Source organism: Populus trichocarpa, chromosome 1 (assembly GCF_000002775.5).
Source record: "Populus trichocarpa isolate Nisqually-1 chromosome 1, P.trichocarpa_v4.1, whole genome shotgun sequence".
In the NCBI taxonomy this organism is placed as follows: Eukaryota; Viridiplantae; Streptophyta; class Magnoliopsida; order Malpighiales; family Salicaceae; genus Populus; species Populus trichocarpa.
The window spans coordinates 28,402,994-28,416,502 of NC_037285.2; the positions used below are offsets into that span (position 1 = coordinate 28,402,994).

A 13,509-nucleotide genomic window follows, 5' to 3' on the forward strand; every position below is an offset into this window, starting at 1 on the left:
AAAAAATAACAAAAAAAACTACCCAAGCAAATCTGTATTAACCTACTAAACTCGCACCTCGGGTCATGAGATTAGGATAATTCCATAAAAAATAAAAAAAAATCATGAATCACGATTTCCAACCAACCCAACATTGAAAGATAAAATTAAAAAATTCAATTAAAAAATAAAAAAGAATCTCAAGTTAACATAAGCTAACTTGTTAAACTTGCAACTTGAATCATGAGATCAAGATAAATTTATAAAAAAAAATAAAAAAAATTAAGAAGCTTCGTTTTCAACAAATTCAATGATAAAGGTTGAAATCAAGAACAAAAAAAAAATCAGAAGATTAAACTCTCCAACCACTCCAACATTGAATGATGAAATAAATAAAAATCAATCAGAGAAGCGGTAAAAAAACAATAGAGTCAACTTTATCCAATTTGTTTAATCAACGACCTGGGTCATATGATCAAGATAAATTATGAGAAAGAAAATAAAAAAAAATACATGAAGCCTTACTTCTAACAAATCTAATATTAGATGTTGAAGTTGAAATTGAAATTGAAAATAAATAAATTTATGAAACTTATATATAACCAACACAAAAAAATTATAAATCACTATTCTCAAAACAACTTAATATTAAAGATGAAATTGAAAAAGAAAAATTAAAAAAAATAAAACTAGATTACTGAATGATTAAATTAAAATAAGATATCATTTTAATGAATAGTTTTTTATAGATGTGATTTGTTAATACCCCATTAATATATATATTTTTTAAAATAAATCTATGAAATTTATATATAACCCAACACAAAAGAAAATAAAAAATAATTATAAATCATTATACTCAAAAGAAACTAGCATTAAAGATGAAATTAAAAAGAAAAAAAATTTAAAATTATGTTATTGAAGGGTTAAATTAAATTAAAATATCATTTTAATGAATCATATTTAATAGATTTTATTTAACCGGTGTTTGGTTAATGTTAATACCCCCATTAATATATTTTAAAAGACAATATGGCACCAACATTTGAAGTAATCATACATGCACTCCATCTAGAATAATGTAATGACAAACAAATCAAGTCGGTCCACGAGATTTTCCAGATATTATACCATCCATGCTAATTTCACGTTTTGCACATTGGGAACTATAACACGCGCGTACAGAGAGAGTCGTAGGCGTCTGCAACAGGCACGGACGCGTGTCTCGCACACGTGTACTCCATGTCAGGTTCGACAGGGACTAGTAGAAAAAAGAAAGGCGGGGGCGGTCAGTCAGATTGGGCGGCTCAAAGCCCCCTGTCGCCGTTAATATCCAATAATATCGTCCGCGGTTCCAGATTTGCCCCCATCAAGCTGCCTTTGACGCATGAAATACTGTGTTTTTACCCCGGCTGGTGTAAAACCAGTAGCATAGAATTAGAGTCCAAGGACCAAATGGTTGATGATGGCAGCAAAAGATCAGGCAACGAGTCTGCAACTTGCTTGTTCAAGTAATTCCAAGCTTTCTCTGTAATTGGCTTCTAAAAGTCATTATATTCGCATCTAGTTGAAATCTGATCGGAGGAAAAAGTTAAAAATAAAATATTTGAGATTATTCTACAATATGATAAGGGTTTCTAGCTATTACTTTTTAAGATATTTTTAACTTAAAAATATATTAAAATAAAATATTTTTTTATTTTTTAAAATTAAATTTTAACATGAATATATCAAAATAATCCAAAAAACACCAAAAAAAATTATTTTTTCATAAAAAATAGATTAAACCACAACCTCACTCGCAGGAACCCTTCATCTCGTGGGACAAGATTGCTTGAATGTTAAGCTATCTATATTTTCACCTTTAAGCTGCTTCAAGTTCATCAACCAACTTGTATGGGTATGTGTGGAGTGACTGTGCTTCCCTACTGCATCTTCTTTTGATGTAGAAAAGATGGAAGGAAAACAACACATTAATGAATGGACATGCTGCCTACCGGAATCTTCAACATAAACTACATGCATGGATTGATTTTAAGGCAAGAGACTTAGTCACAAATGTGAGTTGGAATCATATATGCTGTCCAAAAAGCAACTACAGGGACGTAACAAAAACTCAATTTATCAATTATCTAGGTGCTGATTCAGTAGTAAGAGCTTGGGATCAAGAGGTTTGCTCCCTCTGTGGTCTCAGGTTCAAGTCCTGTGGTTGCTCATATGACGGCCACTGGAGGTTTACATGGTCGTTAACTTTAGGATCCGTGAGATTAGTTAAAGTACGCGCAAACTGGCCCGGACATCCACGTTAAACTAAAAAAAAAAACCTAAATTTATCATTATTTGCAACGCCCCCTTTTTCTTTGTATGTCTATTATAGCACTCCCTTTTTATTTTATTTTGGCACTGTCTCAGGAAAAAATAATTGAAACACGATACCTCGCACAAATTCTACAGTCAAAGAAATCGGCGAGAATACCAAGTCTCGCCGGTTGTGGTCTAGAACGGGAAGATTATCACCGGCAAGGAATGATAATCCAGTACACCTGTACTCGTCATTTATTAATATTATATATAAAAATCTACCCGATAAGAAAATCAGGACCACCAGTTATAGTTAATTAAAACTCTCCACGATCATTCCGTTCACTTTGGCCATTGCTTTTGTCTTGGTACACACGATATATAGAACCTCATTACAGGCGAAAATAAATTACAGCATACAAATAATATTTAGACCCGGTTTGGTATCACGCCCATGACCCAACTTTTAAAAAACTTTATTTTTTAAAATTTTTTTTGAATTATTTTAATATTTGAATTTACAGTTATCCGTTTGAATGTCATAAATATTAAGACATTAAATCTTTCATGTTATTAATTTTAAAATCTTAAAAAAATAATTAAAAAAGAAGTAAATTAATCTGAATATCTACTATTAAAAAAATAATAAAAAATAATAATAATAATAAAAGCAGCCTTGAAGAGATGATTGTCAAGAATACCTGTGGGCTGAAGGGACGTGGCTCGCCCCACCTCACAAAGGAAAACAAAGGGCGGAGTGATGCAGTTTTACAGTTTCGCAAAATTTCCAGTCAAATTTTTTATTGGGTACAGTTTTCACAGTATTGTGTGGTGTAAAGGTGATCGATCTCCTAGACTTTCTTTTAATCGAAGATCCTTCGGCGCAGTTTGTAAACGTGGTTTAAATAGCATTTCATAATTTATTAATTTTTTAATTATTTCTATGTGTTAAATTCAAAAATCATTTTTTAAAAAATAAAAATATTATTTTAATATATTTTTAAATAAAAAATAATCAAAATATCAAACATCATCCTATTAAAATAATTGTGGCGCTACCTTCTAAAAATTTCATAACTGCGAATAATATTAGAGATGAGTTCGACTAAAATCATACAGATTCCTCCGTCCCATAAAACAAGTCATGTTTAATCTCTTACACGTACTAATTAAAAACATTAAATACTACATTAAATATGAAAGATGAAAAGTTAGTGAATTTAATTTTTTACGAAGAGCAAAGCAGTAAAGTGATATATTTAGTTTTTTTTTTTTTTTTAACTAGAGACGTATTCTGAGACTATTAAATAAGAAAATAAAAACTTTCTTTACGAGATGGAAGGAGTACTTTTATTTCATAAAGTAGTATTTTTTCTGTTTTTTATTTAGAAAAGTATTAAAATAATTTTTTTATTTTTAAAATCAGCGCATCAAAATAATCTAAAAATATTAAAAAATATTAATTTAAAATAAAAAAATAAAAATTTTAATTTTTTTAAAAAATATTTTTAAAATATAAAAAACAGAAAGAGTGAAAGGTAGAATGAAGTGGTGGAAGTGATGATGAAAGGGTGGAAATCGGGTGTAAAGAGAGAGAGAATGAGAGGAGACGATATTCCTATCCAAATTTCCAGAAAATTTTATGTTTTTTTTTTAATAATCAGTGATATTCTATCAATTATTTCAGTATTGTTTGGTCTGTCTGCATGGTTTCTCATTCGCAAGGAGGAGAAGATTTTAGTAATTGCATCCACCATTTAATTATGAAAAAGAAAGGGTGCCATTGCAATTAATTATTTTACAGAAAAACTCAGCAACCAAATACTGTAGCCAGGGAGCGAGCGAGCGAGCCAGCCTGCCAGGGGCATCGAGAATCAAGGAACAAACAGGGAATCCAAGTGGTTAAATTACAGGTCCCACTATTTTGCATAAAACAAGCAAGCCACATAATACACTTTCTCGATAATGACGATTAACACGTCAGAATCCAATTTAAGAATTAAGTAAATCTCTCGAGTAGTAATTCCACCAAAATCACGAGGTCATTTTTGTCACAAACCAAAACAAAGTCCAAAGAGAAATGTCTGATACGCGTCTCTATGAGGCCCATATTCTTTATCGCCATTACCGATCTCTCAATCCCTTCAAATCCCCCACATCTCTCTTCGCTTTAGCACCAAACCCCAACCCTTCTCTCTTCTTTCTCTCTCAGAACCATACAAGAAACTGCAACTATTAAGAACCAAGAATTCGTCAATTCTGAATTCTTGTAGAAAAAAATAATAATCAAGAAATGGCTCAAAGAACAGAGAAAGAAGAGACCGAGTGCAAGGTACCAGAAAACTTGACTTTATGTATCAATAATTGTGGAGTTACAGGTAATCCAGCAACAAACAACATGTGTCAGAAATGTTTCAACGCTAGCACCAGCACATCTAATCCCTCCTCCTCCACCACCACCACCACCACCACCATAACATTTGCAGCAACAACCAACGGTGTGTCTACCAACGAGATCTTAAAATTCACCAGCGAGAAATCGTTGAGATCCAGCATATCTCGCTCGCCGGCGAAGGATCATCAAAGGCAACCAAAAACTGCGTCGGATAAAGAAAGATCTGACAGTTCTTCCGTGGCGAAGAAAGAGGTGAACAGGTGCTCAGGGTGCCGACGAAGGGTAGGGTTGACCGGATTCCGATGTCGTTGCGGGGAGCTTTTTTGCTGGGAGCACCGGTACTCAGATCGACATGATTGTAGTTACGATTACAAAACTGTAGGTCGCGAAGCTATCGCGAGAGAGAATCCTGTTGTGAAAGCTGCAAAGATTGTTAGAGTTTGAAACAAGAAAAAGAACGTGTTGTTCGTGCTTGCAAAACATCTGGTTGATCGATTCTCTCGATCTAAACCCAGTAGATCTCGATTGAGTGCGTGCTAGCAAGGCATGCCGTTGAATCACCATGGATTTCAAGTTATCAAGATGTTTAAAGACCGAGATCAAGATTGAAATTATTCGTGTTGGATCAATCTATAATTTTATTTTTTTTTGCATTTCTTCAGAAATGAAAGATTATTATTAATATTATTATTATTATCATGGCAATTATTGTGCTTTACCGGAGTTATGTTTGCTGTTTTGTTTTTGTTTTTTTTAAGAATTTGGACATGGTGGCTGTTGGAAAACTTGATGATGGTAATGGCATGTGAATGTAAATCGGACGGGAACTGCGTGGGCTCTTATGTCTATTTTGATGAACTGGAAATTTCATTTCTAAGCTTTAGAAAGCTCCGGACCCATATGTTGACATGCGATGTTATGTTCGCTTAATATATCGTGAGATTTAAATAAGTTAGTAGGGGTCGTGGCTAAATATCGTGTTAAATTTCTTTTATCAACAGGATTGGCAACAAGTACAGACCCACTTAGATAGTGCCACGTATGGGAAGTATAAAGTCTGTGGCTTATAAAAGGAAAAGGCAGCGAAGGTGAGTCGGGTCTGACGGGAACATTTGCGTAAGGCAATTGGTTGCGTTTATATGTGAGATAAAAATGGAGGTGGGCAGATCTCGAGGAAGAAGTAATGATCAGACGGCTGTGATTGATTATCGTGCAAATGACTTCATAGTGGCGCGGGTACAGGGTGGATTTGAGCAGGTATTTGGGACCATCTTTGCTTTTGGGAGAGGTTGGTGTCCTTTCAATGCTCTGTAGAGCTGTTAAAAGATGTAGCGGTGTTTGGGAAGTAATAAATGTATTAAAATAGTATTTTTATAAAATAAAAATTATTTTTAATATTAATATATTAAAAAAATTAAAAAATATCAAAATAAATAGTTTTTTAAAAAATAAACCCGTGAACCAATAACTTGTTGCATTTGCCATTGGCTCGTTTGGAGATGAGTTATGGGTTTTATTTATTTTTGGACGAATTTTAAAACGACGTAACGTGATTGTAAAGCCTTTACAATCACGTGAGTCTCGGATTGTGACGCTTTAAAAAGATAATTTTGTAACTTACAAGTGTGAACTGTGAATTTTTTTTAAACTTAAAAAAATATATTCAAATCTCAAATAATTATTTAATATTAGTATTAAGCTTGAAAACATAATTATTTTGTATTTTTTTTATTGAGATCAATTTTTTTATTAAAAATGCTTTTTTTTTATCTTGACAAACACAATTTTTAAATCAAATTATTGATTTTTTAAAAAAAAATCATTAAAGCAAGTTAATAAAAAAATATAAAAATATTATGTCCATATTTCATGGATGATTGGAAGTTAAAAAAATTATAAATATGATAAAATTCATATTTAAAATCTATTTAAAAAATTTTAAAATAAAAAATAATTTAAATTAAATTTTCATGAAGAATTTATTATTAATATTATTATTTTCATATCAAATACATAATAATTGAATTGAAGATAAATTATTAAAATTTGAATAAAAAATTATAGTAGCATTTAAGAACCATATTAAAATTGAAGACTAAGCGAATATAGTATTTTTTTTATGAGGAGCAAAAAATTCAACAAAAAAAATAAAAATACAACAAAGAGCTAGGCCAAGTGCATCGCCCACCAGAAGCAAGTCGGGCTTGCGTGTCTGACTCAATAATTTATTATTGTTTATGACATGATTTTTAAAAAAAAAAACAAAAATACATATAAACGACAAGTCATCTATGTTTCTTATAAAAAAATAATATCAACCCTTATTCAAAATCATGACCTTAGACTTGTCTTGCACGCTAACCACTTGAGTTGATACACGGATTTGATTTAAAGCAACGAAAGAAAAATATTAACTTGATTTATTATTCATGTAAATTGTAAAATTAACTTTTAGTTTTTTTAGTTGTTGGTATAAGTGATCGATTTTACTGATTTATAAGTATTTTAACATTAACGAATATATAGTGAAAGGAGCAATAATGCTTTTACTATCTAGACGACAAAGTTCTCGCGTCATGAAATCTCGATATATAACGATCCTTAATTCACCGCTACACCTTACTTAGCTCTTTCTCATGACCGCTAGCAAAAACCAGCACTTGCATACAGGACCTCCCGCCCACGTGGCAGGGTCACTCCAACTACATGCCAAGGGTTCATTGTCCCCTCGCTGTCAGCCCCTACCTCACCACAGAGGAACATCATCACAGTTTGAAAACGTGGATTCTTTCAATTTTTTTTAAAAAGATTTTGTAGATTATTTTAATATATTTTTAAATAAAAAATAATTTAAACCACCATCGTTATTGCAGTCGGTTTAAAAAAGAGCAGTGGTAAAAGGATGTCACTTGGCAAACCACCTCTAAACCTAATTTCTTCAAGAAAAGCAATCTAAATCCAAGATATTTTCAGAGACAAGTTCACTGTGCTCAAAGACATGACTACCGTGGACGTCATAAGCCAATCAAACCGATGTGAATATAAGCGTTTTTATGTTTTAATTTTAAGATTGATTTCATGACTTATTGACCTTCAACTCTTGGACAATTCCAACAACCATGTTCAAGAGAACACCTGTTTTTTGCTAATACGATTCTGGGATTGATTAGAGTCAGGTGGGGTTTTATATATTCTCACCACTACGTACTTAGATTGTGTGTGTTTATGCTATTTGAAGTGTTTTTTTGTTTCTGCTAATTAATGGCACTTCCATAATTTTTAATTTGAAAGTTGATAAAGTTACAGCTTCTGTCGTCTGAAATGTTAGTTTTGATTTTTTAAAAATAATTCAATTGTTGGAGTTGAAACTTTGAATTTTTAAAAAAGAATAACATAAAGCACTCTGCCACTAGATCACATCATGCATTGAATTTATTTATTTAGTCAATGCAGTTTAAATCATATTTTTTAAAAATTTTATTTTAAAAAAAAGATAATTTTTTTATATTTTTAGATTATTTTGATGTGATGATATCAAAAATAATTTTTTTAATATAAAAAAATTATTATTTTAATGTATTTATAAAAAAAAAACACTTTAAACTACAACCATTACAACACTTCTAAATACCTCATCCAACATCCACGAGCCACGAAACATTCATTGAACTCAATGCTCTATTTTTTTTTATATAAGAGATACCAGAGTGTATAACCTGCTTCATATTTAATAAAATAAGCATAACAGAATATAACAATCTTTAAACAATAATCTTGGTTTAACAATTAAGAAAATATTTAATAACATTATTAATATAGTAGCCACTTTCATTTTTTTCGATTAGGGTATAGAAATATAGCATTACTATATTATTAGTGCAAAAGAAATTGTGTCAATTTTTTAATTCTTGTTGGCCGGCGATAATCACGACTTACAACTTGTCAATGGGAATGTGTATAAGGTTGTAGTTCATGTTTTTATCTATGATCATACCCGGTTCTAATAATCGATATTAAAATATAGATATTTGTCTTTGACCTTGATGAGTTGAAACAGTTGTGATTATCCAGGGCTTTGACCTGTGATGTATAGAGAAAACATAATTTTTTGATGATAGCGGTTTTGATGTAAACTATTAATGATTTTCCTGCTTATGAAATATTTTCTAGTTGGAGTAAGCATGAAAAACTATCATGTTCATACTGTACGGAAAATAACAAGTCATTCACGTTAACAAAAGGCGGTAAAAAATCCTTTTTTACTACCACTAGTTGGTTTTGCTAACAAATCACAAGTACCGAAAGAATAAGAATGACTTTTTGATTGGCAGAGTTGAGAAAGATGTTGCATTGACACTTCTTTTGGTTGAGAAATTGTATGACGTGTTAGAGTACAATAACATTATGTTTGGTTTTCAATTCGATAAGCAGAAGTTTCTTGTTTTGGTTTGACCCACAACTGGGCTAAGCAAAGTATTTTCTAGGAGCTTTTTAATTGGAAGACCAATCCCCTTCACTATAACCTTGATGTAATGCACATAGAAAAGAACATGTTTGAAAATATTTTCAACACCAAACTTAAAATAAATACTTGTTTTATCAATGCTAAATTTATAAAGTAAGTATTTGAGAGAAATGGTTTTTAATTGTTATTTGCACTTTCAATGTATATATATATATCACTTTATTTTGAGACTGTATATTTGGTAGAATAAATTAATGGAACATTGAGTATAACAAATGACCTGTGGTGTAATAATTAAGTGCTCCGTGTTGCTGTTTTTAGATATTAAGGATTCGAACCCAATAATTGATGTCAAATATAAAGAGGAGCACCTTTGTCGGCTTCTAAATTAAAAAATATATATATATATATATATATATATATATATAATGGAAATGCCATTAGCAATGATAAGGTGACGACTATGGAAACCAACATTAATGAGAGTGCCGACAAAGTTTAATTAATATTTTAATAGGTAATGCAAGTATATTTAATATTTTAAAAAAAATTATATTTTTTTTCTAACCATTAAAAAATATCAATTTTATATTTTTTCCATTAAAAATCTCTCGCTGCCTTATAGCATTTTAATTTTCTTTAAATTTCTTATGATATTTTTAATATATATTTAGAAGTATAATAACAATTACTTTTTAAAATGTTTTTTACTATTAAAATAATGTTTTTTTTATTTTTAAAAAATTATTTTTTATTATTAATACATTAAAACGATATAAAAATATAAAAAAATATTAATTTGAGTAAAGAAAAAAAATTAAAATTTTTTTAAAACAACTTTTGAAATGTAAAAACAATAAATATATATAGAACTAGATGGGCGGGGTCAAGTTGATGGAAAGGATGTGGATAACAAGTTGTGAAAACTCCACCCATGTTATTTATCTAAAGTATGTTAGTGATTATTTTTTAAAATATTTTAAATTTAAAATTATATTAAAATAATATATATTTTTTAAAAAAATTAATTTTTAAATAAACACATTAAAATAATTCAAAAAACTAAAACAAATTGAAGTTTCGATGAAAAACACAAGTTGAAGTGTTGAACCACGACCCTAAATAATCACTTCATCAGATCAATCAGGTAAAATGGGTTCTTTCGACATGTTGGGACGATTTCTATCTTATGGATCATGTTGTATCCCTAATATTCTCGTTTTCTCACCTAAATTAGTCTAATTTAAACTCTTTATAAATAAATAAAAAATATCAGGTTTATTATTTACAGTTTTCGCTGTAACTAGATATTGAATAGACTGTAAAACTCTTGGCGTTCGGGCATGAAACCACTCGTCTGATTGAGATGTTTTCAAACACTCGCATTTGCCGAAAAAACGCAAAAGAGGATTCGGCAGTGATATTTATTTTGGTTAAAAGATGCCATGCTTAAACTTTCTCGGCAGCTCCAATACCGGCAGGGACAGATGGGACTTGGAGATATTCCACCTGCTCCACCAAGATTAGATCCTAATAAGATAATCTTCAGGGAACTAATGTGTTGATAAAAACAACGTCCCTTTCCTTCGATCATGGACTTTGAAAGCCATTTCGTGGCCTCACCAATTTCCTTGTTTCAAGTCATAAAAACAGAAGCTAAAAGTTTATGTTTTGCATAAAACAAAGAGAGCAATTCCATCTTAATTTGTGGTATTAAATGTTCATACGTGGTCCTAATGGAGAGATGATGATGATGCTGCTACATATTAGAGAACCTCTGGCTATAGCTATCCTTGGGTTTCAAAAAAAAAAGCCGAGAAGAAGACAAGAAAAGAAACAAAATATTGTATGAAAGGGTTTTAAAACTCCAAAATTTCTTAGTTTTTTAGGTCTTGTTGTAGTCATAGAGAACTTGTTTGGTGCATGATTGGATGATGACAAGAATGGGATTAATTCTATCTGTCTGTTTTCTTTATATTTTCCTGTAGCCGACTAGTTTTCTAGAAATTTCTGTTGGAAAGATTTGTTAAAATATGGGTAGATTTCGTATTCGATATGAAATTAAAAGTGAGGTTTTCTATGTTAAAATTTTATTGGAATTTAATCTATAATATAAGTTTTTTAACATGAAATATGGTTTAAATAAATTATGGGTAAATGAGAAATTGATCTCAAAAAACTCTTTGTAAACATATTTTGATGAAATCCAAGATTCTAAAAGTTTTTATCCCATATATAAAGAAAAAAATTATACTTGTTGTTTATAAAGTAAAAAGTTAAAATTGAATTTGAAAAGTATCTAAGCTTTTAGAGCCCGTTTGATAATGTTCACATATGCTTTTATCTTGGAAATGCATCAAAATAATGTTTTTTTTTTAAATCTATTATTGATATTAGCACATCAAAATGATCTAAAAATACATAAAAAAATTAATTTGAAGCAAAAAAAAGTTCAAATTCTTTCAAAAACAATTTTCCACTGCAAAAACAAACAGGTTACTCGAGAGAGAAAAGTCTTAAGCAAAGTAAGCTTTGAGTTTAAACTCACATGTGCTAGTGCATGCTTGTGCTTTGAGCCTAAATTTATTATAAAATAATATGTTAGGTTGTAAAAGATTATTTTTTGCCCAACCTAGTCCACAAAGAATTATTTCTTTCGATTCATTGTTTTCTCCAATTCAACCCATGTATGTCAACAGTCTCTTCCAGAAGTATATTCTGAATATCATCAAAATTAATTCTTTTAACATTTTACCTTTTAAAATCTACTATAAAAAGGATGTGAACAATGTTTTTTTCTTCATATTTTTATATATTTTTCCTTACCTCATTTTTAGTGTTTTCCTTCTCTTTTTGAGTTTTGATTTTTCTCTTAAATCTAGAACTGAGATTCATCTTATTGAAAGATATTTGAGTTGCATAATTTTTTGTTCAAATATCTTGTTTAAAGTGTATATAAAATAAGGTGGTGGTATTGAAATCTTGAAAGATTTACGGTAAAGAGATGAACAATCAAATCTTAAGGATAAATGATTCATCCTTAACAACAACAAAGCTTCATTAATTTTAAAGTATCTCAACAAGTGGGTATCTTTATTTTATTTTGTTTAATCCTTATTCTTTACTATGCATGCATGCTAGGATTGCTTTTCGATTTTTTATGCTTCTTTGAATGTATGCTTGATATAACATTTATATATTTTAATCTTTTATAGTATGGTTGTCATTACACACACATATGTGTGTGTTTTTAAGTTTATTGCTTCAACATGTATGAACTTTAGATTTTTCTTGAAACATCTTTATGTTTAGCATGCTTTTTTATATAAAAAAAAGCTAAACAATCTTTGTTTAATTGCTTAAATTTTAGACTTGCAGTTTTAGTTTGCTGGATAATTTATCCTTAATAAAATTCCGAAAGAAAAGGGATGGGGTAGGGTGGGTGGGAATTTGCTTTCTAACATCCTCTACGATGCGAAAAAAGATATAAAAAAAAACGCATGTCCTCTTCACCTTGTTTTAGGGTCCCAAAGCACTCGTCTTTCTTGAAGCCTCGCTAACTCAAGCGTTCCTGCATTTTGGCAGACTTCCCAACCAGAAAGTCAGGCATGGAGTTGGTTCAATGAAACACGCATGACAATGAAGCAGGATAGAGACATTTTGCTGCCTCCCCCGTCAACCGGTCCGTGTGGACATTTAACATTTATTCATTTGTTTTTGCAGCTGATAATATATGCTCTGTTCACAACAATTTAAACTATGTTAATTAAGCGTCCCAATTATGATATATTTTAAGAAAACAATTTATTGATAATAATTTTGGCTCTTGCCATGTATAGATGACTGTCCAGATCAGACTTGATATACGGTCAGCATGGAATAAGTAGCCCCCAATAATTTGTTTTTCGCTCTGCTTGGAAGCCCAGCAGCTCTATAGCTATAGAAAGAAAGAGATTTAGCTTTTCCTGTTCCTGAATTTGTACCCCCATTCTATAATTTAAACATGAAAAGTTAAGATTAATTCTAAGCAATGCCTGATTTTAAGCGTCGGAAAGTCATTGAATAAAAATATTGGCACTGGGGCTGAGAGGGATTTTCCTTTAATGGGGCTGAGAAAACTGCCGACGACGTTACCATCAACTGATTGACTAGGAAGATTTTTTCAAATTTGGCAACTAGATGAGATCCCCTCGTAAATTTCAGCACATAAGAAGCTTGGACATTTCTGAGATAATTATTCATCATTCATGACCAAGATATATTCACGGTGTTCAGACTCAACAAACCCAAAGAAAAAACAATTAAATAAATCATGATTTTTAGGGAGGTTTAGAATTCACAGTGAAAATCTCTAGTCATTGAGAAGCTG

The 13,509-nt window shown here is 30.6% G+C and overlaps 1 protein-coding gene across 1 annotated transcript; it reads left to right on the forward strand.

Annotated features, from left to right (window-relative positions):
- The first annotated feature begins 4,375 nt into the window (after positions 1–4,375).
- LOC7480091 (zinc finger A20 and AN1 domain-containing stress-associated protein 5) lies at positions 4,376–5,393 on the forward strand. The gene has a single exon (XM_002298406.4). The coding sequence runs from the start codon at positions 4,574–4,576 to the stop codon at positions 5,117–5,119; it is 546 nt and encodes a 181-aa protein (XP_002298442.1). The 5' UTR covers positions 4,376–4,573; the 3' UTR covers positions 5,120–5,393.
- The last annotated feature ends 8,116 nt before the right edge of the window (positions 5,394–13,509 follow it).